The sequence below is a fragment of the Prionailurus viverrinus genome, chromosome D4 (genome assembly GCF_022837055.1).
Source record: "Prionailurus viverrinus isolate Anna chromosome D4, UM_Priviv_1.0, whole genome shotgun sequence".
Lineage (NCBI taxonomy): Eukaryota > Metazoa > Chordata > Mammalia > Carnivora > Felidae > Prionailurus > Prionailurus viverrinus.
This window is the reverse complement of record NC_062573.1, coordinates 66,912,070-66,934,160: the sequence shown is the minus strand read 5'-3', so window position 1 is coordinate 66,934,160 and position 22,091 is coordinate 66,912,070. Positions and strand designations below refer to the sequence as shown.

General features: G+C 42.1%; 1 protein-coding gene across 8 annotated transcripts in view; it reads left to right on the top strand.

The window, feature by feature from the left end:
• TLE4 (TLE family member 4, transcriptional corepressor) overlaps window positions 1-22,091 on the top strand; it is a 158,948-nt gene that overhangs the window by 53,850 nt on the left and 83,007 nt on the right. For 5 of the 8 annotated variants that reach the window (XR_007146331.1, XM_047830188.1, XM_047830183.1 and 2 more), the window contains 2 exons: window positions 16,802-17,006; window positions 18,269-18,285. Coding sequence is in view for 7 of the 8 variants with exons in the window: in XM_047830188.1 (XP_047686144.1) it covers window positions 16,802-17,006; window positions 18,269-18,285 (222 nt within the window). In the remaining variant the exon portion in view is untranslated. The remainder of the gene's footprint in view (window positions 1-16,801; window positions 17,007-18,268; window positions 18,286-22,091) is intronic. The other 3 variants (XM_047830185.1, XM_047830187.1, XM_047830182.1) reach the window with 1 other exon arrangement.

Sequence of the window (22,091 nt, the reverse complement as noted above, 5' to 3'; positions counted from 1 at the left end):
TAATTTTAATGACACTTGAGTTTCCAAGGACAACAGAATAAAGAGAAACATAGGAGAAAACATAATAAAAATGAGGCTGTGTACATCTGTAAGTTTATATTTTTTATGTTTGGAATTAGGAATCTAGCAATCCACATTCATTATTGATAAATCTTTTCACTAATTTACATATACTTCTGTGGGTTCGGACAACCGAATACAGTCATGGAACTACCACCACTATTGAAATAGAGAATATTTCCCTACTGCCCTGCTGCCCAGATTCCCTTGTTCTGTATGGATAGCCAGTTCTTTTCCATACCCCAGCCCTTGGCACGTGCCCATAATATTTTTTGCCCCAAAGCGAACCTTTTGAGAATGTCCTATCAATGGAATTATGTAGGTACACCATGTGGTCTTCTCCATTTTCGTCTTCATGTAGCATGACGCGTTGGAGGTTGGTCCATGTGCTTGCCGTGTCCATAGTTCCCTTCGCATGGCCCAACGATACCGGTGGACTGGTTTGCTTAGCCATTTATTCCTTGAAGGACAGTTCAGTTAGCTGTGGTTTTTGGTGACTGTGAACAAGGTCCCAATTAGTAATAACATACTGACTTTTTAAAGTTTTTGTAAGTGAATAGAAGCTTTCCTGTCTTCTGGGTAATCCCTAGCAGCGGGATTGTGGAGTTACACGGTTCGTGTATTTTCAAAGTAACTGCACTAGGGCTTTCCAGAGTGACCGTGCAGTCTTGCAGTCCCACGAGTACATTATGCGAGAGAACTTTTGCTCTGCCTCTTGAGCAGCACGAGGAACTGTAGGCTTTGGAGCCCGTTAGCCATTTCTGAAAAGTGATGGTGGCCCTCATGTTTTCATGCATCTCCATAACCGCCACTGCTGTTTGAGGGCCTGGGTGCTCACTTGCCATCTCTGTATCTTCCTTGAGTTTCTGCTCATACCTTGCCACACTTTTTCCTTGAGTCTGGGTTTTTACTAGTAATAAGCTGTGAGACTGTTTACAAAAATTCTCTGGATATACATCCTTTATATATTTTGCAAATATTTTCTCCCAATCTGCAGTCATCCTTTCATCTTTTTTAACAGTATCTTTTGCAGAGTAGAAATTTTTAACACTGGTGAAGTCTGGTTTATGATTTTTTTTTTCATGACTCTTAACTTTTGGTGTTGTCTCTCAGTAATCTTTGTCTCACCCAAGACCACAAAAATGTTCTAGGTTATCTTCTAGAAGTTACATGTTTAGGCCTATGATCCAGTTTGAGTTAATTTTGTTTATGGTATGAGATATAGGTTGAGTTTGTTTCTTTCTTTCTGATGGATATTTGGTTCAGTTGTTGTAGTACATTTGTTAAAATAACTTTTCTCCATCAAATTGCCATTGCACCATTATAGAAGATCTACTGACTCTATGTACGTGGGTCCACTTCTAGACTCTATTTTGTTCTGTTAAACTGTCTGTTCTTTCACCAATGACATACTATCTTGATGTCTGTAGCTTTCATTATTGGTATTCGCCATTCCATTTTGTGCCTGTTCTTTGCTGTTCTTGTTTGCCCTCTTTCCAGTACCCCTCAGAACTCAGGTCTTTATTATCTGTGTCCTAGAGACTGGCCGAGGGAAGAATGGAAAGAATCGAAGCTCAGTAAAAAAACCTCTCCTGTCAAAAATGGTGTCTATTCTGCCTCCAGACTGTCCTGTCAAGGATGACCGCGCTCGCTGCCCTCCCCTGGTCCCAAGTATCCCTCTCCTAGACTCCTGCAGCTTCCTGCTAGTAGGGCTTCTCGTTTGCATATCTGGCTGTCTATACTTCATTCTTCCCGCGGCAGCCGGAGTGATCTTCGGAAATACAGCTTGGATCCTGTGCTGCCCCCTGCTTAAAACGTGTCTGGGAGGGCTGCTGGTTGTCTTAGAACGAAGTCTAAGTGTCTTCCCGTGGCCTACAAAGCTCTGTGTTAGCTGACTCTTCGCCCACCTCTATGACTTCACATAGCGCTCATTCTCTTCATTTGACTGTCTTCCACCCGCATTTCCACGTTGGCCTTGTCTGTCCCTGGGTCACCCCAGCTGCTTCGTGACTGAGTGTTGGTGCATCAGCTCTTTTCCCCCTAGAAGGCCTGCCCTCCACGTCCTGACATGGTCGTCCTCGTGCGCCTTAGAGTCCTAGCTCAGACATCTCCTGAAAAAGGCCTTCCCTGGCCAGCAGGCTGTAGTAACTCTTACCCAGTTCATTTTCTGGCCCGTTAGCCGGTTCTATTTTTGTCACGGCATTTACTGTTTATTTGTTCATGAATGCATCACTCTCCCTTCACTAGCAAGTGAGATCTTGTTCACTTTTCCTGCCGTGTTGCCTAGAACAAATGTAGCTCATCGTGTTCAATAAATATTTGCACAGTAAGTACTCAGTAACTATTTGTTCACTAAACATGCAGCAGTTTATTATGTCTAATAAATATCTGGTTAATAAATATTTGTTAAGTGAACAAATACTCCATTTTGAGCAGTTTTTGTGTTTTGACCCCTATCTCTCCGACTGGTAGAAAATACACAATCCTGAGTGTCACTCGTAATTTGCTCTTAGGAATTTCATTTAACAGTTTTCTCACCTGTAGGCTGCATGGCTGGAGCAGATAGCCACTAAAACACTATCTGGTTTTCTAATGTATGGTTTCTAAGCTTATTTTTTGGTAACTGGATTTTTTTATTTTAAAACTAGAGGGCCTTTTGAGTCATAGTTATTTCTCTAGATTTACATCCCTAGGCTTATATTCTTTTCCCCAGACACATAAGTAAAACATAGCAAGTGTTTCTTATTTGTCTTGGGTTAACACTGCGTTAAGGATTCACATGGATTATTTTGTTTAATCTTCACATCAACCCCATGCGGAAGATAGTATTACCCTCTCTCAGCTTTACCAAAAGTGAAACCAAGGCTCTGAAGGGATAAGTCGTTTTCTACAGGCCACACAGGAGAGGAAGTGGTGGGACTGGGCTCCAAACTTAGACCAACTTCAGAGCTCACACATCTGACCTTGTCCCTTATTTGTTCCCTCAACTCTGTGTTCTTCTTTCTTTTACACTAGGATCAATGGTCTCTTTATCCCAGGATCCACTATAGGGTTGTCCAGTGTTCAGTGCCCGGAGCTCAGCGAGGGAAATGGAAATGGGGTATGCCTGATGCACATGCTAATTGGTTAGTCGAAGTTGTCCGAAGTGTATTAGTTGCACAGATTATTTGGCTACTCCTGACTCATCCGGTGTTTCTCCCTCTCTGTTTGTAACGTACTCTCACACGTAAGAATCAAAGTTGTTATAAACACCACTACCAAATCAGGTATTTTAAACCAGGTCCTTGGATCTTCTTGGATATGGGCTGTCCATTAGCTCCCTGAAATTTTGACACAGTTCTGGGTGGGTGGATGGGATATGTGTACATTTTCTAGAGGAGAAGTTTTGGACTTATTTTCCCAGAAGGTCCCATGACACAAAAAATGTGTGAGCCTATGCTTTAATGGGAGTGGAGCCATGCAGAATCCTGATGTGAAATAGGAAAATACCTGGCAGAATGCATGCAGCTACAAAGCAGTTGTCTGTAGCAGGAAACATAAAAGGAGACATTGCTAGACAATTGTTCAGAAGCCTGGAGAGCAGGAGCTAGCTTCTACTGGATTTGTTTCTCATAGTGCCCAGGGGGTGGGGGAATTTTTTTGAACTGTTGATGGTTTAAAAAAACAAGCAGAAAGGGGCACCTGGGTGTCTCAGTCACTTGAGCGTCCGCCTCTTGATTTGGTTCAGGTCACGATCTCACAGTTCATGGGATTGAGCCCTGTGACGGGCTCCGCACTGAGCACGGCGCCTAGTTGGGATTCTCTCTTTCTCTCTCTCTGTCTCCGCCCCCCACCCCGCCTTCTTTTCTCCCCCTCCCCCGCTCATGGTTTTTTTTTTCCTCTCACTCAAATTTAAAGACAAAAACAAAACAACAGAAAACAAAGCTACATTTTGTTGATATCATCACAGATATGGAAAATAAGTTAGCCACGTTAACATTTTAGCTTTAACAGACAGTTAATGATAATGACTGCCTGGAATATTGTTTATATTAAGAGGCATTAACTGGAGCTAGCAGCTCCCTTCATATAGTCCTATTAAAAAAAATACAGGCAAGTAAATATTCCTTCAGAACACTGTATTTGTTTCCTGTTCATAGAAGCACCCTTTCAAGTTCTGGGGACACAGTGACGATTAAAAATCGGTCCCTGCCTCTTCGGTGCTCATGATTTCATGGGAGGGATATATCCAAAGATGGATAAATCATGTTAATCTTGGGTAATGAACCAAGCATCGGGGTAGCAGTTACCCAGTGAAAGCAGATGTGTGAGGCTAAGTGAACTATAGGCAGCCGTGGGTGAGTGAAGAAGGAAGGGGTACTGGCAGAGGAGGGCCAGGCAGAGGGACGTAAGAATCTATAGGGATTGCCAGTATATTTGGGGGAGTCCTATTTTTGAAATTTTTTATTGTCTTAGGATAAACCGTGTACTTTTTTTCTGTTTCCATTTCTCCATCTGGAGAAAATCTTGTCCATTCTGCTTGTGAACAGTAACGGCTTCATGAGGTATTGTAATACTCCACACTGAAATAATCGTGTTGCTCTAATAAGCAAGCATTAGCACTGACCCTTACAAACCTTTTAAGGAAAACTCAAAATGGTACATTCTTGAACCCTTTTTAAGGCAGCTCCACAGCTGTTCTATGTCCCTTGTGATTTTTATACATCTTTTTCCCTTGGCGGGTTTATGAAAAGGTGACAGTTCATACAGGCACCCGAATTATCTTCTCTGACCAGCAGGGGCAGTGCCGCTGTGGCTCCGAAGCAAAGTGGCAGTCGTGTATTTTCACCCCGGGTGTTTCTTGGTTGTAGACGCATCTCTGTACAAACGAATATCTGGGAGAAAGAACTGTTGCAAGGAGAAGTTTCAGCTGCTGTCTACCTGCGTGGTTTGGGGTCTCTTTCAGCAAATAGGCACAGACCGGCCTGTGAGTAAAGATAGATGTCAAGGCGGGTTTTGTTGGTTGTTTCTTGAAGGCTCAGCCTGCCTCCTGCTGTGGAGGCTACGCCATCTAGGTGCTCTGTCCAGCTGTGGGCCAGTGACCCTGTCCAAGTCCAGCCGTGAGATATAATGAGATATAAGAAGATATCTTTTTCTCCTTAACAGAAGGACCCAGAAAGAGAAAACTGCCCTCTTTCTGCGTTTGAACATGGTTGTGTGAGGATGAGATAACACTTGGAGCTTTGGCAGTCATCTTGGTGTGGAAATGGGATATGAGAGAGGCCGTGAGAACCAGAGACATGTTGACTCAAAACCTTGATATTGCCAGGTGATCCAGCTAACCCTGGACTTGTTAAGTGAGAAATAAAAACCTCTGTTATTCAGACCACTTTGATTTGGGTATTCCATGACTTGCAGAGGAACTGTCTTAACTGATACATTGTAATACCATGGTGACTCCGTATATACATCAAAATCGAAAACAACCTAAATTTTAACCAAACAAATGAGGATCACTGAAGTGAACTCTCCTATAGCTATGCAGTGACATATACTATGCGGCCATTACGAGTGATGCAGTCAAAACAGTAAGTAGGGATATGGGAAAAAGTTGTTTGATTCACACTAAATAGGAAAAGAAGAACTTTAAACTTCCAGATAGCATGGTGTTCTTTGTGTTTTAAAATGCTTATATATGCATTCACAGAAATACTAGATGGACTCATGATTACATTAGCCATAATTTGGCTGGTAGGATTTTGCATGACTTTTAATTTTTTTTTATATTCTGCTTGTCTTCCTCATGCACAAAACTGTTCCAATCTAAAGAAGTTATAACTTCTGTGAACCTAAAATTGCTTTATGAAAATGAAGTAATTAAAAAAGAAAAAAGTACATCGTAAAATTGTATCTGTAGCCCCCCCCCCCCCGTCACTTCCGCCCCATCCGAGTGAACAGGCCAATCGTCCACCCAGTTACTGGGGGCCTGGTGTTAACAAGGGATTCTGGATTCTGTCAGTTATCCTCGCACCCTTCTCCTTCCAAAACCGTGTCTTTGCAGTGCTGCCTCACCTTATCTTCACTCCTTCTACTCCTGGCAGCTGACACTGCCGCAACGCTTGTTGCTTTTTGATCTGAATCCCTGTATTACCTCCCAGCTGGTCTCTCTTCTTTCACTGTGGCCACTCTCACAGTCTCACAGAAGCATTCTGCGCTTCTAACATTTTCAAATTATTTAATACTCTGGCTCGCAATACTGATTAGTCTTTGTTTTAGACTAGTGGAATAAAGTACTCAGAAATCGATCCGTTCATATACGTCAGAGGGCCACGCGGATCCATGAGGGGAAAGATGGCCACTAGTGAGTATTACTGAGGGGGGATAGTTGGTTATTCTTGTGCAAGAAGTGAACTTGGGTCCACTTATCATTTGCAGTGTCGATCCAAAAAGCTTATTAGAGACAGAACATGATGACTTTCGGGGAAAAAAACAAGAAGAATCTTTATCTTGGGGTAGAGAAGTATTTCTTAATGGGTCACAGAAAGCTCAAACCATAAGAAAAAAAGATTGATAATGTTACCCAGTAAAAATTAAAAACATCTGTGTATTAAAAGGTATCTTAAAATGGAAAGCCAAGCCCAGAAACTGAGAGAAGGTACTGGCCAGCACATGTAGCCACCAAATGATTACAAGCCAGCTTATGCTCATTAAGGAAAACTAAAAGTTCAATTTGAAAGACAAAACAAAACCAAAAAAAAAAACTCATCACAGCCTCAAGTTCTCCTTATTTTTACGTGAAAGTCTGAAGTCCTTTCTGTCCATGATCTGATTCCCATATTTACATTCTATCCTACTTCTCCCTTGCTCACTGGGCTTCCCCACCAGACTTCATTTTCTTCCTTGGTCACTAAAGTCTACTGACACTTACCTTGGGCCTCACATGTGTGGGTGTTGGCCTATAAAATTCTATACCCCATTCCAGTGGGGTGGGAGGATTCCCACTCCACCAAGCGATTCTCCAGCAGTTCAGCTCATTTCTGACACTGTCTACCTGGACATAACTTCCTGCCGCAGCCCTGTAAGACATCTTCCCTCCACCACTGCCCTCTCCAGGTTGTCACCTGTGTTTCTGATAGTTCCCTTCTTGGGTTCCGTTAATTTGTTGCAGCAGCTCACAGAACTCAGAAACATTTTACCTAACCAGATTACCCGTGCATTATAAAAGGATGTAACTCAGGGACAGAAAGATAGAAGAGATTCATAAGACGAAGTATGAGGAAAGTGTGTGGAGGTTCCATGCCCTCTCCTAGTGCACATTCTCTCCAACTCTCCATGTGTTCATCAACTGGGAAGTTTCTCTACCCCTATCCTTTTGACTTTTTACAGAGACTTGGTCATGATTGATTAGACCATTGGCCCCTGGTGATACGACTCCATCTGTGGCCCCCTCCTCTCCCCTGGGGTCAGAGAGTGAGGCTGAAAGTTCTAATCTTCTGATCACATGGTTGGTTCTCCTAGCAGCCAGCCCTGTCCATCTTTAGGTGGTTTCCCAAAGTCACCTCATTAACATAACAAAAGACACCTTGGCTGCAGCCTCCTTGCTTAGGAAATCTCTCAAGGATTCTCTGTGCCAGAAATAGTGGACAGAGACCAAATATATAATTCTTATTATAATCACAATATCACACATATCACAGAACCTGGTTCAGTGTTTTTCGAATTGTGAGTCAGACTGAGTGTGCAGTGAAATCAATTCAGTGAACCATAGTCAACATTTTCTATTAAGAAGTAGAAGAGAACAGAAAATATTACAGTGAGCTACACATACTATTTGATATTGTTTGTTAAAATTTTCTTTTGTTTATGTGTATATTCCCTGCACATACACGTGTGTACACATGTAAATAGCACACATGGGAGCTTTGGTCAAGATCTTGGAGAGCAGCACATCTCGGTATCATCTGTGATTCATTCTACTTTTGAAGGTCAATTGCATGATTATTTGAAGAACCTAATGCGTATCGCTTTTTAAACACACCTTGACTTTTTAAAAGGACTCTGAAATAACTAAAGAAAACTTCTGAGCAAGACACCCTAGCTTGGTGACTTTAATGACTAAAACACAAAATAGAATCATTGGTTTCATTGAGATAATACGTTAAAAAATCTCTAAAAAAAAATTCTTTCAAAAGCTTAAAGAAGGGGCACCTGGGTGGCGCAGTTGGTTAAGCGTCCGACTTCAGCCAGGTCACGATCTCACATTCCGTGAGTTCGAGCCCCGCGTCGGGCTCTGGGCTGACAGCTCAAAGCCTGGAGCCTGCTTCTGATTCTGTGTCTCCCTCTCTCTCTGCCCCTCCCCCGTTCATGCTCTGTCTCTCTCTGTCCCAAAAATAAATAAACGTTGAAAAAAAATTTAAAAACACTTTAAAAAAAAAAAAAAAAAAAAAAAAACTTAAAGAAGTCTCCAGGAAATTATATTTCTCTTATTAATTTGCTTAGAATTACCTTTCCTGGTAAACTTTGGACCAATTCAGAAAACATTCTGACAGGATCTCAGATGGGAAATTTAACATAATAAATCGGATTTGGGGGATTTTTCCCCTGCTTTTCTTGCCGTTATCAGTCTGTGAGTGAAACTACAAGGTAATCCAATAGAGTCCTTGGCACAGGAGTCACAAGATTACTTGCTTTGCTTGTTATGTGTCTTCCCCTTAAAGACCAGCCCAGGGACCGTGAGAAACATCCTCCTCACAGTGATAATCTTCCTTGGGTTGCTCTCAATGCAGGTTCTTTCCACTGCAGTAAGTCTCATTCATGTTTTAAGTCATTGGAGTCAGTTACAGATAAACTCCGGTTGAAAAGTTCTTTCTTTTGTTCTTTTTATTCTTGCTTCTTTCCACGTATTCACTTACAAGCTTTTGCTAAAGATACTTGTTGGAAGCAAGAACTCCCCATCTTTTGGCCAGAAGGGCACATCTTACTGTCCCCACCCCAACAACTACAGGGAAGTGGAAAGAATAGTTAAGTCAACACCGTATACTCATCGCGTAGACTCGGTAGTTAACATTTTGCCTTTTTGTGTGTGCCGAACGTCACAAGGATGGTTTGCCTTGTGATACGTCAGCGTGCATCTTGTATGAACAAGGATATTTTCCTATAGAAGGGCGATACAGTTCACACGTTCTGTATATATCTAGTGTATTGTTTGTATTCCTAATTCTCAGTCATCCACAAAACGTCTGTGGTAGCACATTTTCTTCCTAGCAGTTTCCCCCCAGTCTATGACTCAGTACTCACAGCTGTCTTTGTTACCATCTTCTCTAAGGTACAGCAGTCCCTGAACCATTTACTTTGTGACTTTGACATTTTGGAAGATTCTAGACCAGTCTTAATGGCATGTCTCATAATCTGGATTTGTCTGATTGTTTCCTCATGTTTAGATTCAGGTTAAGTATTTTTAGTAAAAATACTACCTAGGTGCTCTTGTATATTTACAGTTGTATCACTTTATTGGGGAAGCTCAGTAATCTGTGGGCTGATGCTTGACACTTGAATCACTGGGGCCCCCAACAATTTTTTACCCATTGGCTTTAGCCTCTGTTGATGCTGTTAACACATTTGGAGTGGCAAAATGGTAAATTTTAAATTCTTTCTCCTTGTAAGTTAATATTCTGTAAAAAAGAATCCCCCCACCCCACCGTGTGTGTGTGTGTGTGTGTGTGTACTTCTGGATACCTTTTTCCAGTGATAGCAGTCACCATTTATTGAGTGTTTATTACTTGCCAAGCACTGTGCTAAAGGTTTTATGTGCATGACCTCATAGAATTCTCCCAGCACCCTCAGGGGATAGATTTTAAAACTATTCCCACTTTTTACGTGAAGAAACTAAGGCTCAGAAACGTTAAGTGGCTGGCCCTTGCCTCCATAGATGGCAGTGATCCCAGCTGGGTGGCTCTGATGCCTCCTCGTTGCGGTACATTCCTGAGTGCCATTCCGGATCTCTTTTCCCAGACTCAGCCCAGCCCCCAAGCCAGTGTCCTCACAGAAGGGCGTCTTCACAGTTCACAGAATGTAGACACCAGCCCAGTCTTGGGCCCCTCCCTAGACTTGCTCCATTTCAGTCTGCTGCCTCCCCTTCCCAGGCTTCTCTCAAGGTCACTGGGTCCCCCGTTGCTTCTCTGTCAGCACAGTGGCTCCTGGTTGGCTCCCGTCACACCTCCATTGTGCACACCTTGGCCAGCCGGAGGAAGGATGTTGTGAATTTGGAAGCCGTTCCCTAGTCCTGGGCCCCAGAATGACCCCCAGCCCCACCTGTTTTCTTTGGGTGCCGAGGACCCCACTCCTGGAAACTTGTTTTTTAAGATGTGTTATAATCTATTACAATTATTATTCTTTATAATGCTTTACGTGCCTCAAGTTTTCGCCAGCCGAACAAAACCTCCTAGTGGCTCATTGTCCCAGTTGTCACTCCCCATTAATTTTGGTAGCTTTCTTAACGCTCTGTAGTGGGCTCGCCGTGCACTTTTTTTTTTTCTTTTTTTAAAGAAATGAAGATACGGCACTAAGTACGCTCATTGCCGCCGGGGTGGTGGATAAGAAAACCGTCTGGTGTCCAGTTGGAGCTGTCCAGGATTGCCAGGGATCTGTGTTGCACGGAGGCTCTGACTTACCTGCTCACTGGCCTGTCAGGCCCTGGTGCTCCCGCAGCTGGTGTCATTTGGTTAAAATAACTCCTTTTTTGCAGTAGGACAACATTTCAAAAGACATTTCCTGTGAACTTGATTCCCTCGCAAGTCCCTTTCTACCCTTCGTTCCAAACTTGAAACTGCAGGGAAATAATTCTTTGTTACAGAAACTCCAGTAAAAAGCTATTAACGGAATTGAGGCTGTGTCTACCACCTCATTGCTGTATATTTTCAGAAGTAATTACTGGCTATTTTTCAAAATTAAATTAATCATCTTAATGGAATGCTTACTTGTCTAAGTTTAAAGTTCACTCCATTTTAACGTTTATTCTCTTCAATGGCCCATCAAGGGAAGGCGGGGGGGAGGATTTTTATTTTGTATTGTGGTTGAGATAAGAGTGTTTTGGGTTTGTTTGTTTTTTTCCTCTCTGCCACCCCCACCCCCCCCTTTTAAATAAGCAACTTAAAGATAGTAACAGTCTAAAGAGCTCTGTGAGAGGAATTTTTCCAAGATACGTATCTTTCTCCGTCCGTTTTTCTCAGTTAATGGTTACACAGAGTATATTTTCTTTTAATGTTTAATTGGTACTATAGTCTATGCCCTTCTCTTTGATTTTTGACTGTTTTTTATCTTACAAGTCGTTATTTTTCAACTTTTGTTTGTAATTAGAATGGTGATTTATCTTAAATTATTTTAGCAACAGGTCAATGTTGAACTATGTACTCTACATACATTTCTTTTCATTCTGTCTTTAATAAGGAAGTTTTACGTTTCTTAGCATGACTGTAGGATAAAGTAGTAAACCTTTGCAGGTTAATTACTCTGTAATTAACATGGATGGGGCAGAGATCAGAGGACAGAGGACGCCATGGATTCCCCATCAGCAAGCTTTGCTCAGGTTGTAGGGCGGGCCATTAGGTTATGCAACTCTCAGATCTGGAATAATATCCAGTGAAACCTGAGGCCTCTTCCTGGGAATCTGCTTTGAGTTTTCCTCTGTTGATGAGAAGACTTGACAAGAGATTCTTTTTTGTATTGAATTCTTGAATGTTATTCGAAATTTGACAGATTGAAGCCATTTTATTTTTAATCGAGGAAAGGGTGTGGTTCGGTTGGTTGGTTGGTGATTCAGTGCTTTTATTTAAAGAAGACGGTGTCTTGTATGTTTGTTTTATTGACTCGTGTCAGTGTGCACTGCCACTCCACTTCCTTGTAGGGTAGTTTCTAAGTGTGAACTCAGAAAGAAGCGTAAACGTGACCGCTTAATACAGAAAGTAGTCTGTTCATCGATGCAAACATTTTCAAACGTACTGTATTATTTCTGCATGTGTCTTACATTTTTGTCATATATCTTTGGGTGACTTATTTAATCTCCTTTTTGTCTTAAAATTTTGTATTTTAAACACTTGCTTGAAATCACACCTTTCTACAGGGTACCCTACTGAGTGTGCTTTTTTGTTTGATATTTTGTGTGGCTAGTGGATGACTTGTGAAATGGGTTCCTGGTAGCCCCTTCTCATTCTTTTTTTTCTCTCCTACTCTCCAGGCATATTCTAGTCAACAACGTGACTGTAATTTGAATGTTGCCATTCTTAGGATCTTTGAAAGGGCTTTGTAATTTTGGTATGCTGACATGTGAAAAGTCACAACTTCTCAGCGCAATGTGACATCCTAGGACACAACAATGGCATTTAGTGGGAAAACCAGAGCAATCTGAACCAAGTCCGTGATAGTAACAGTAGTACCATGGGAATTACTTAATAGTAACGTAGTACTACTGCGTTAAGTTTTTAGTTTTGATCATTTCTGTGGTTATGTAAGTTATCAACTTTAACAGAAGCCAGGTCAAAGGTATGTAGGAACTCTTTTCGTATGTAGTGGAAATCTAATTATCCAAAGCTTTAAATGTATGGTCCTGTGACTCAATAGGGGTGAGTTTAGGTGCCAGGGGTATAGAGGCTTGAGGCTGGTCTCTTCTCTGCAGAACTTCTCAGTCTCGCTGGCAAGCCCAAGGTCTTCTTAGCCATAAAAAGGTGAATGACAGTACCTTTACGAGGCAGCCCACGCAGTGAATGATGCAGGGAGTCTTGTGAGATAGTAGACACGGAACGTTTGAGAGGCCCTTGAAGAACAAGTGAAACAGGAGGTGAGCTGGGATGGGTGACTGACTACAACTTGGTGAAATCAGGGTGAGGTGGTTTTAAGAGATGGGAGATGATAGGAATTGAGGGGAAGAACATGCCAGTGGTGATGCAGGATGAATTCAAGTGAGCCAATGGAGGCTTGCCGTCATCAAAGTATGATAAGGGTCTGCCGGGCATGGTGGTGGTAGAAATTTAAGGAATTATTTGAGAATTGATAGGATTTGGTGATAATGGATATAGGCGCACAGAAAAACAAATCGATGGTGGTTGATGAACTTGAGCCAGCGGAAGTTACCTAGGGCGTTTGTGTTGAACATTTTTATTTTCCGGGAATATTGGACTGTCAGGTAGAGTTGTCTGGCAAGAAGTTAGACCTGGGCTACCAGAGTATGGGAGAGGAGCAGACAGTTGCCGACTGTTCTCTTTAGTGAGCAGGAAAAGAAAAAGCTGAAAAGGAAATCTAACGGCTGAGCATTGAGAGAGGTGAAGAGAGGCCATGGGGTCATTACAGTATTCCTGAAGCAGGTAAAGGAAGGTTTCAGCAAGGAGGGTGTGCGGTCTGTGGCTGCATGTGTGTCAGGGAGAAAGAAAATTGTAAAATCCTGAAATAATTGCTATCTAGGTGGTCAGTTGTATGAGAAGGGTGGGCCTGGAATCCAAATTATAGGGGTTAAGGAGGAAGAGGGCGTGTGTGTATGTGTGTACAGGAGGGGGTTGCTGAGAAGTGGAGAGAGCAAATTTACACTAGTTTTTAGAGAAGTTTGGCTGTGCAAAATCAAGGATATATCTATACAGGCCAGCAGCTGAAGAGGGCAAAAGAAGGTTATTTTAATTAAATTTAACAAACATTTATCAAGTGCCAGTTATGTGCAGGGCACTGTGTTAGGGGCAATGGAGGCCACAAAAAGTGATTAAAATATAGTGTTTTTTTTCCCTCCTGAAAAAGCACTACCTCAGGTTCTTTCAGCGTTCACCGGGCAGTTCATCTTAAACCAAATGCCAGGGATGCTGGTACCCGGCTTGCTAGCAGGACAAGATCGCTGAGAGAACCACCAGAGCAGGAGTAGGGGAGGGAGCTGGAGAATCGACGGCAATGGAAGGGAAGAGGGGCCGACCACAACCTGATGGCCTGGGGAGGTGGGGAAGGGTCTCAGCCTTGGAAGGGAAAAGGGCCCCTCCTCCCTCACAGATGGACATGGAGGAGGGAGGATCAGGTGGTATCAGAGCTGCTTTGAGGTAGAATAGTGAGTGCATATTGTGCACCAGCCTCTAGGGCTGTGTTTTCTGCCCTTGAAAAGTTCCTGGTTGACTGGAAACATGAGGATGATAGTGTTTCTATTTTGTCCTGCAAGAAAAAAATAACAGTGAAACACCTGCACCTTTGAAGGTTTGTTTTTGACTGAGGGCTTTTTTCTTTGCTTTTGCTTTTTTTTTTTTTTTTTGTCTAATGAAATAGACATATGTATTTTGAAGTTGCCCAGATATTCTGAGTCTGGGTGCCTGCAGTGAGCTAGGGTTTGAGTCAGATGTAGACTCCCAGAGTTCAGAGTCGAGGGAAGGTGAGAAGAGAGACAGACACATTTGCAGGCTCTTAATAAATGCTTGCCAATTGAACTCTGATCTGAGGCAGAAAGTGGTTACATGCCTGACCCATACCCACGAAGTATTAGGCGATTTAGAGGAGAAAGGGAATTGGAGCATTGTGTGGTTATTTCAGTGGAATGAGGTTTTGAAATAAATTTGCCATATATTTACGTAAAGGCCTTGTTTTCATCATAGACATTATTTCCTGCACATCTAGAACATACGATCGTGTGCTCATACTTTTTGGTCACAACTAAGTGACAGTACATAAAGAGTCATGAACATGATTTTGGCTACTCACATGAAAAAATACATTAACTTTGAACTGTCCAGACAGTTCGTGCTTTGCAAGACCACAGGGTGGGTGTGAGTTGGTGGAAAGTCTGGAATGCTGCTCCGGTTTTTCTGTTTTATACACGTAAACTTGCTTTGAAAGTGTCATTACTTTATTGATTGTATCTTAACTGCATGTAGCCAGAAAATAGTTGTGGGTCATTTGGAGAAAAGAGCTAATTAGTGCTATACTTTGACTTTTATGGTCAGACACAGGAAGACACGTAGAAGGGAAGAGGAAGGAAATAAAAGTCACTTGGGAAGGAAATAAAAGCCTGGGTGGCGCAGTCGGTTGAGCGTCCGACTTCAGCCAGGTCCCGATCTCGCCGTCTGTGAGTTCGAGCCCTGCGTCGGGCTCTGGGCTGATGGCTCAGAGCCTGGAGCCTGTTTCCGATTCTGTGTCTCCCTCTCTCTCTGCCCCTCCCCTGTTCGTGCTCTGTCTCTCTCTGTCCCAAAAATAAATAAAAACGTTGAAAAAAAAATTAAAAAAAAAAAAGTCACTTGGGAGGAGAAAAAAATACTTTTTTCATTGAAATATTTTTTTATATGTAAATATACATAATTTTAATTTTTAGTATCTGTTTATTTGAGAGAGAGACAGAGGCAGAGCACAAGCAGAGGAGGGGCAGAGAGAGGGAGACACAGAATCCGAAGCAGGCTCCTGGCTCTGAGCTGGCAGCACAGAGCCCGACGCGGGGCTCGAACTCGTGAACTGCGAGATCGTGACCTGAGCCGAAGTCGGATGCCTTCCTGACTGAGCCACCCAGGCGCCCCACATACACACTTTAAAAAAAGCATTTCAGGATCCTTTTTGCCAGCGAAGGGCAGCAGCATACACCGCCCCACATATTTTTTTAAAAGCTATTTTGTGCAGTCCTACTTGGAAAGATTATAGAAGCCTCTTTGGCTGTCATTGGATAGACCTGACAAGTGATTTATTTAGAGGCATTAATTAAAATGTAATCACTACAGAAGTTAGTCTGAGAATTTCTCAGCACTTGTTCTCATCCAGCACTGTTAAGCAGGGTCTCCAGTGGAAGGGGGTTCCTGTTGAGGGACATGTTTAACTTCACGCCCTCCTGTCACCTCCCCCTCCTCCTCCCCACTCCTGGGAGGCAGCAAGGCCTGCCCAGAGCAGTTCCTGTAGCTGAGCTTGATGTGGCCTCTGCTGAGGTCAAGCACTCCCATTCCAGCCTCTCGAGGGCTTTCTCCATGTGTTGCCAGTGTGCTGGTAAAAATGACTTTAAACTCTTGTCAGCACAGTTACTGGTGCATGCATCACAGTCCCCCTCAGATAAACCTGTCACAACACAGAGGCGGCCGCTAGAGAAGAGTACAAGGGCAGGCCTCTAGCTTTCCATTCGAGCATCACTAAACGTGCACAGAGTGCCCAATTATTTCAGCATTATTGAGCAAGCCTACAGGAGGACCCAGGCCTTGCTACATTAGATTTTCTTTAGTAATTTGCTCAAGTACCGCTGAGGACACTTAAAGGGCTTAAAACGGTGGCTGCAACCAGTTTCCTTTTCTGGGTTGTTAATTCAGGTTTTCTCTTTCAAATTAACTCTTGCTGCATGCTGTGCAGCGGTTCTGGGAGAACTGTTTAACGCTAATTTTCTCAATTTTCAGCTTTTTTTTGGTTCACCATAACTGCTCTAACAGTTAGTCACGTATGTGTTTTGATTAGAAATGTATGATAGCAAGGCCTTATGTTTTGGAGAACAAAATATGAACATTTTGAAGAAATCTGACTTTCGGCTATTAAAAGTTACTTAGCTAATTTCAGTGAGAATTAAGTTCTTCACAGTGAAGTGCAAAACCCCCAAATCTAAGGGCATTTCTCCATTATACATCTCCCTCCCTCCCCTTCTAAAAAATAGGTATACAAAAGAGGAACCTTTCCTTCATGGGTGCTGGGTTTTCCATGATCTGTTTGCACCTCTTTTCTTTTGGCGGCGGGTGGGGGGATGTGGAGGTGGGGAACAAGTTCAATATCTGTGTCTCATTTCTCACAGCAGCAACAACTCCAGGCCCAGCATTTGTCACATGGACATGGTCTGCCGGTGCCTCTGACCCCACACCCTTCCGGCCTTCAGCCCCCTGCCATTCCTCCCATTGGGAGCAGCGCTGGCCTCCTGGCCCTCTCCAGTGCCCTGGGAGGCCAGTCCCACCTTCCAATTAAAGATGAGAAGAAGCACCATGACAATGATCACCAAAGAGGTGAGTGATTCCCTCAAGATGTCAATCTGCTGTTACCTGCCTGCCACTGAGGGTGGGTTCTGGATACCGTTGTGCATTCTGGCTCTGGATTTAACTTTACCAGTGACTGACTCGACAAAGGATTTCTGCTGGAAGGGAAATTAATGATTGGAAGCAGTCTTTTTCCAAATGATACCCTAGCAGTTAGCAAGAGTTAATGCAGTCCCCAAAGGCAAGGGCTCCTGTTTCCTGGTTACTGCCTTTGACCCCGTGCTACCTCCTATGTTCCCCAAGTCTAGATCAGTAATGAAGTCCCACAGTGCTCCATGTTTGAAATAGTGAGTGGCATTAATAGCTCATTTTGACCTCCTCTGTTTTGGGAAAAGACTTACTGGTAGAAACTACTTGATAATTTAACAGAGCCAATTATTATTTATAAATCAGATCAGCCTATCTGGTGCGATAAAAATCTTGCAGGTGAGAAAACAATTTTAGTAGTCTTAGTACTTGAGAAAGTGCAGCCCAAATTAAATCTGTTGATTTAACTACCTCTCTCACACAGGCTGTCTGGAAGCATGAAATGAACTCTTCTCTTCCTAGAAGAATAGCACAATTGTTTATGCAAATAATTGATTTAAAGGACAGTTGTGCTCCTTCTAGATTGGTTTCTTCCCTCCGTTAAAGTATATGAGATATTTTGATGTGACCGTCTGTTTGTATGGTGCTTACCGATAATTTTTATTAGTCAGTAGCAGAAAAGCAAACGAGATTTCTCCCAGCATTCCTTTGTGGGAATTTAGTTAGCACAAGGGTGGTTCATTCGTTAGAAGGGTGTGGTTGTAATTAAAACTTCATATCTACTCCTCTTTCAGTGTCATTACCATGAATTACAATCTTGGGTAAATGATTTTTATCACCTAAACATAAATTTCCCATCTCTGATGTTGGAAACACTGTATTATTGTCATCCAGTTACCTAAATGCTGTGATGCAGAGCTGAAGCGTGACTATAAACATCTTTGTAAGTGGACAAGTCAATAAGGAGTATAAATAATCTGAGTATCCAGCTTTGGCCTCTGAAATTGTGTCAAAGGTAGATTGGCACTTTGCGTGTGGATCTGGTCGAATGGCATTAATAATGAACTTGAATGCAAAGTTGCCATCTGTGCCATTTATTATTTAGCAGAGATCAAGTTTGATAAATGGATGATCTTCTGTAAACTAACTGGTACTTTTCTTTTCCCTTCTTCCCACCACCTGTGTTGCTGCCGTTTTGCCTGTAGACAGAGACTCCATCAAGGTAGGACTCAAACCCACAGATTAAGGAATGGCTTACTAGGTCTCTAAATGAGTTGAATAAATCTAGAAATGGAGTCTTCGAAATGTACAGAATGATGTGGTGGGCTTTACCAAATAGTGGTCAGCTGCATTTTTTGACTGTTTTCAGTTGTGTGTGGGAGGTTTTTGAAAATCTCAGTCTTACTTTTCTGTCACAATCTGATTTATAGACCAAGATTGTCCTACAGAAGATCTGGCTTGCAATGCTCATTTTATTACGTCTTGCTGTGTGACAAAGAATAACTACTTCTTTTCACTTAGGCTTTGGCTATAAGATAAATAATAATGAAGAGTAAATAAATTGATTGATAAGAAATGTACCTTAGTCTCATTTTAGAAAACAATTCCATCCTACAAAACTCCTTAACAAAACATTTGTTTTAAAGCGTTTTTCTTCGAGGCGCCTGAAGTAGCTCAGTCGGTTAAGCGTCCAATTCTTAATTTAGGCTCCTGTCACGATCCCAGGGTTGTGGGATCGAGCCCCGTTTGGACTCTGCTCTGAGCGTGGAGCCTGCTTGGGATTCTCTCTCTCTTCCTCTTTCTATTTCTCTCTCAAAATAAATAAATAAAAAATTTTGTTTAGATCTAAAAGGTATGACCCCATTGAATAACATCTTGTTTCCTGGTATAATAAGGTATTCTCCTTAAGTTTTGCATCTCTCTTATCTGCCTCTATATCTCTTTATAGACAAGTTGTAGGGAAAGAGGAAAAGTATTGGGGGCCTAATAATTTGGATGTGGTTGTGTAACCCCATAATGGGATGTACTCAGGATGCCTGAATTTATATAGTAAGCAAACAAAAACAGGCCACCACGGCAGGACATGAGGAAAATATGAAAATTGTTCAATCACTTTTGAGCCAGCCACGGTGTAAATATGCCCGTGTGTTATGCATAATTATATATGTAATATGTATTGTATTTTGTACAGATTAGAAGGAAAGCATAGTTCTCAAGCATCGGCCAATGCACAGATGCTGTCAGTTCTTTTCCTTATATTTTGCAGCAGTTGATTGTTGTGGATTATAAGCAGTTCTGTCTCTTGTAGTTTTTAATGAAGTTATGTTTATGAAGACTAAAATCTTCCCCTGAAACCACATGTGCTCTCCCTTTGAACGCCTCTTGACTCCTTGTCCTTTTTTCCAAAACCCTTACATAATGGAAAATAAAAATTAAGTGTATCTATTTTACCCTTCAAGAGTCTTTGTAATTTGAAAGGGCATCTGTACACCCATAGAAATGTCAACATTTACAATTGAAACTGCACACACTGAATTATTTACTTACGCTTTTACAGTTGTGTATTTTGTTGTAGAATGTGCATATCAGTATGTAGATTTTTTAAAAGAGCAGTTTTAATCTGAGTGTGGTAAGTGTTCCACACACATGTACTTAGAAGTAGTGAGTAAATGCATCCACCAGCATTAGCTGATAGCAGCCCTTGGAAAGCCTGTCTAGTTATTCTGAGGCCATATAAACACTCCCTGCCTTCTTATGATAAATACATACCTTCAGGCAGGCCAGTGAACTAAACAAAAGCTCCTGTCCTGCCCCACTCTCAGAAGACTATGAAAATATTTATACTCCAGTGCACACTTTTGCGTCAATTACATTTTATATTCCCTTGTGCCAGAGTAGGGTGTATTTTGAAATCATCTATAATCATTCAGGATGAGTCTGGGAGTGAGTGTCTATATAGCCAGCAGCCAGGGGGAAAACAAAAAGCAAATAGAAGTGGATGATTTTCCTTGATTTATTATGGAATGGTAGCTATAAATAGATGTTTCTTGTTGGTTACCGTTCTCAAATTGGAAGTTGTGTCAGCTTTGGGGTTGTGCTGTGGCTTTGCAAGGTGAAACAAGTTTGCTGATTTTCGGCAATGTGTTCTGTGATGCTCAGGGAAAGTTAGTTGCTTGTTCCATTGATTGTCCTCATCCTCCCTTAAGTGGCTCCTGGTTAAGAGGGGCTTTTTATGATTGTCTGCTGTGTGACTCGAGATGGTTTTTTATCAGCCGGAGTGTGCCAGTTGCCTGCAGCTGGAGTCAGGCTTGTATGAAATAATTTATTCATGCAGGATAATGCTCCTTAACATTTAACAGGTAATGAACGTGACATAAATTTCCTTCTTGCTTTTAATTTTTCCCTTTCCTCTTCTAATGTGCAAACAGGCAGCTCTGGTGCTCTAAATAATAAGTAATTTTTGGCCATCTGTCAAAAGGAAATTTCAATACAAATTTAAATTAATGGTGCCTGAAATTTTTTATAGCTCCTCTAAAAGCCTCTAATGTGCAGAAAATTCTGAATCTGCTGGTAGTAATTAGTGTTGCATGTAATGAGGATGTGGGCAATGTTATACAGCCCCAGTGTAACATTTTGATATGGTAGCAAAATTTTGATTTATACAAGGTTGTGGATGGGTTTAATTGTGAGAGACACTTTAAAATGTTTTCTTGACGTTACAGATTATTAAACAGGGCAGATTTCAGAATAGCTCATAAAATGTAATTTAAACTTACTGTAAAGATTCAGATAATTAAGGTGCCTTACCTTTTTAGATGTCGAGTAAAATGAGAAAAATTCACTTGTGAAAGTGTTGGGCCTTTTTCTTCCTTTTCCTTTCTCTTCTTGGAGGTTCTGTGGCCACTAAACCTATGCTATTGGCTTTATTGATCTTGTTTTCTATAGCTCCAGTAGCCAAGTTCATTCCTAAGCCTTTTATTTACAGATCTGTATCTGAAGTTTTTCAACAAGGGTGGAGAAGGTAAATATGGACCTAAACGAGAAGGCACTGTAGAAGCCCAAGAATCGGTCTATTTGGTGACAAGAAACCAGAATGGGGTGTATTGTAGGGCTGTTGACGTGAGGGTCCAGGGCACCTGCTTTTCATTTGGCTCTCTGTAACTCCATATGCCCAAGCCTGGGTCCCAGAAACACAGACCGTGATCCACTCTTATCCTTAGGGGTAGGTTGGAAGGCCCAAATTTAGCTCTCCAAGAAGCTCCCGCAGTGGGGCTCCCACTTCTCTCTCCTGACCGGGGGCTTTCTCACCATCTTCCGGCACATACGGTACCATTTCTCTCATGCCTTGAAGCATCATAAGCGAAACCAAGGGAACATTCTCTAGTGTGGTGGAACCTCACACTGCCCGTGCCTCCTGAGGGTAAAGGGGTAAAAGTTGGTTGGCTCCAAAGTGGCATTCCTGTATCCTGCCAGGAGCTGCCCAGTTGCTGGTGGCACCAGTTCATGACGAGAAATCATTAGGCTCCTCACATCACTCTCCCATTTTTATCTGAGCGGCTGATGGTGAGGATGATGAATCAGAGGTATGAAGGCCAAGTTACCCAAAACTTGGTAGGAGTTTGAGGTTGAGCAATTAGTCTTATTACCCCCAAATGTCTATACAACTCTGCTACCGTCTCGCAAATGACAGATACCCAAATCAAGACCAGCTTAAATAGAAATAGAAAAATAGCGAAATTCACTCTCACCAACTATTGGTAAACTCCATGGCCCCTCTCAAACTGGTATTGTGCAAACGTTGTGATTTCATTAGTCCTTTTAATATATATTATGTATCCCAAATGCAGTAACCTCCTCGAGTCAGACCTGTGAAGGATTTGCCATGTTTTTTGGTAAAATACAGCACAAGTACATTTGTTTCCTCCAAAGTGGTGGTGGTTTTATCTTACTATTTTCATTGGATTGTTTTCCCCAAAATGCCATGCTCATCTTGAGAGTGTGATCATCTTTAGTGACTTGTACACTGCC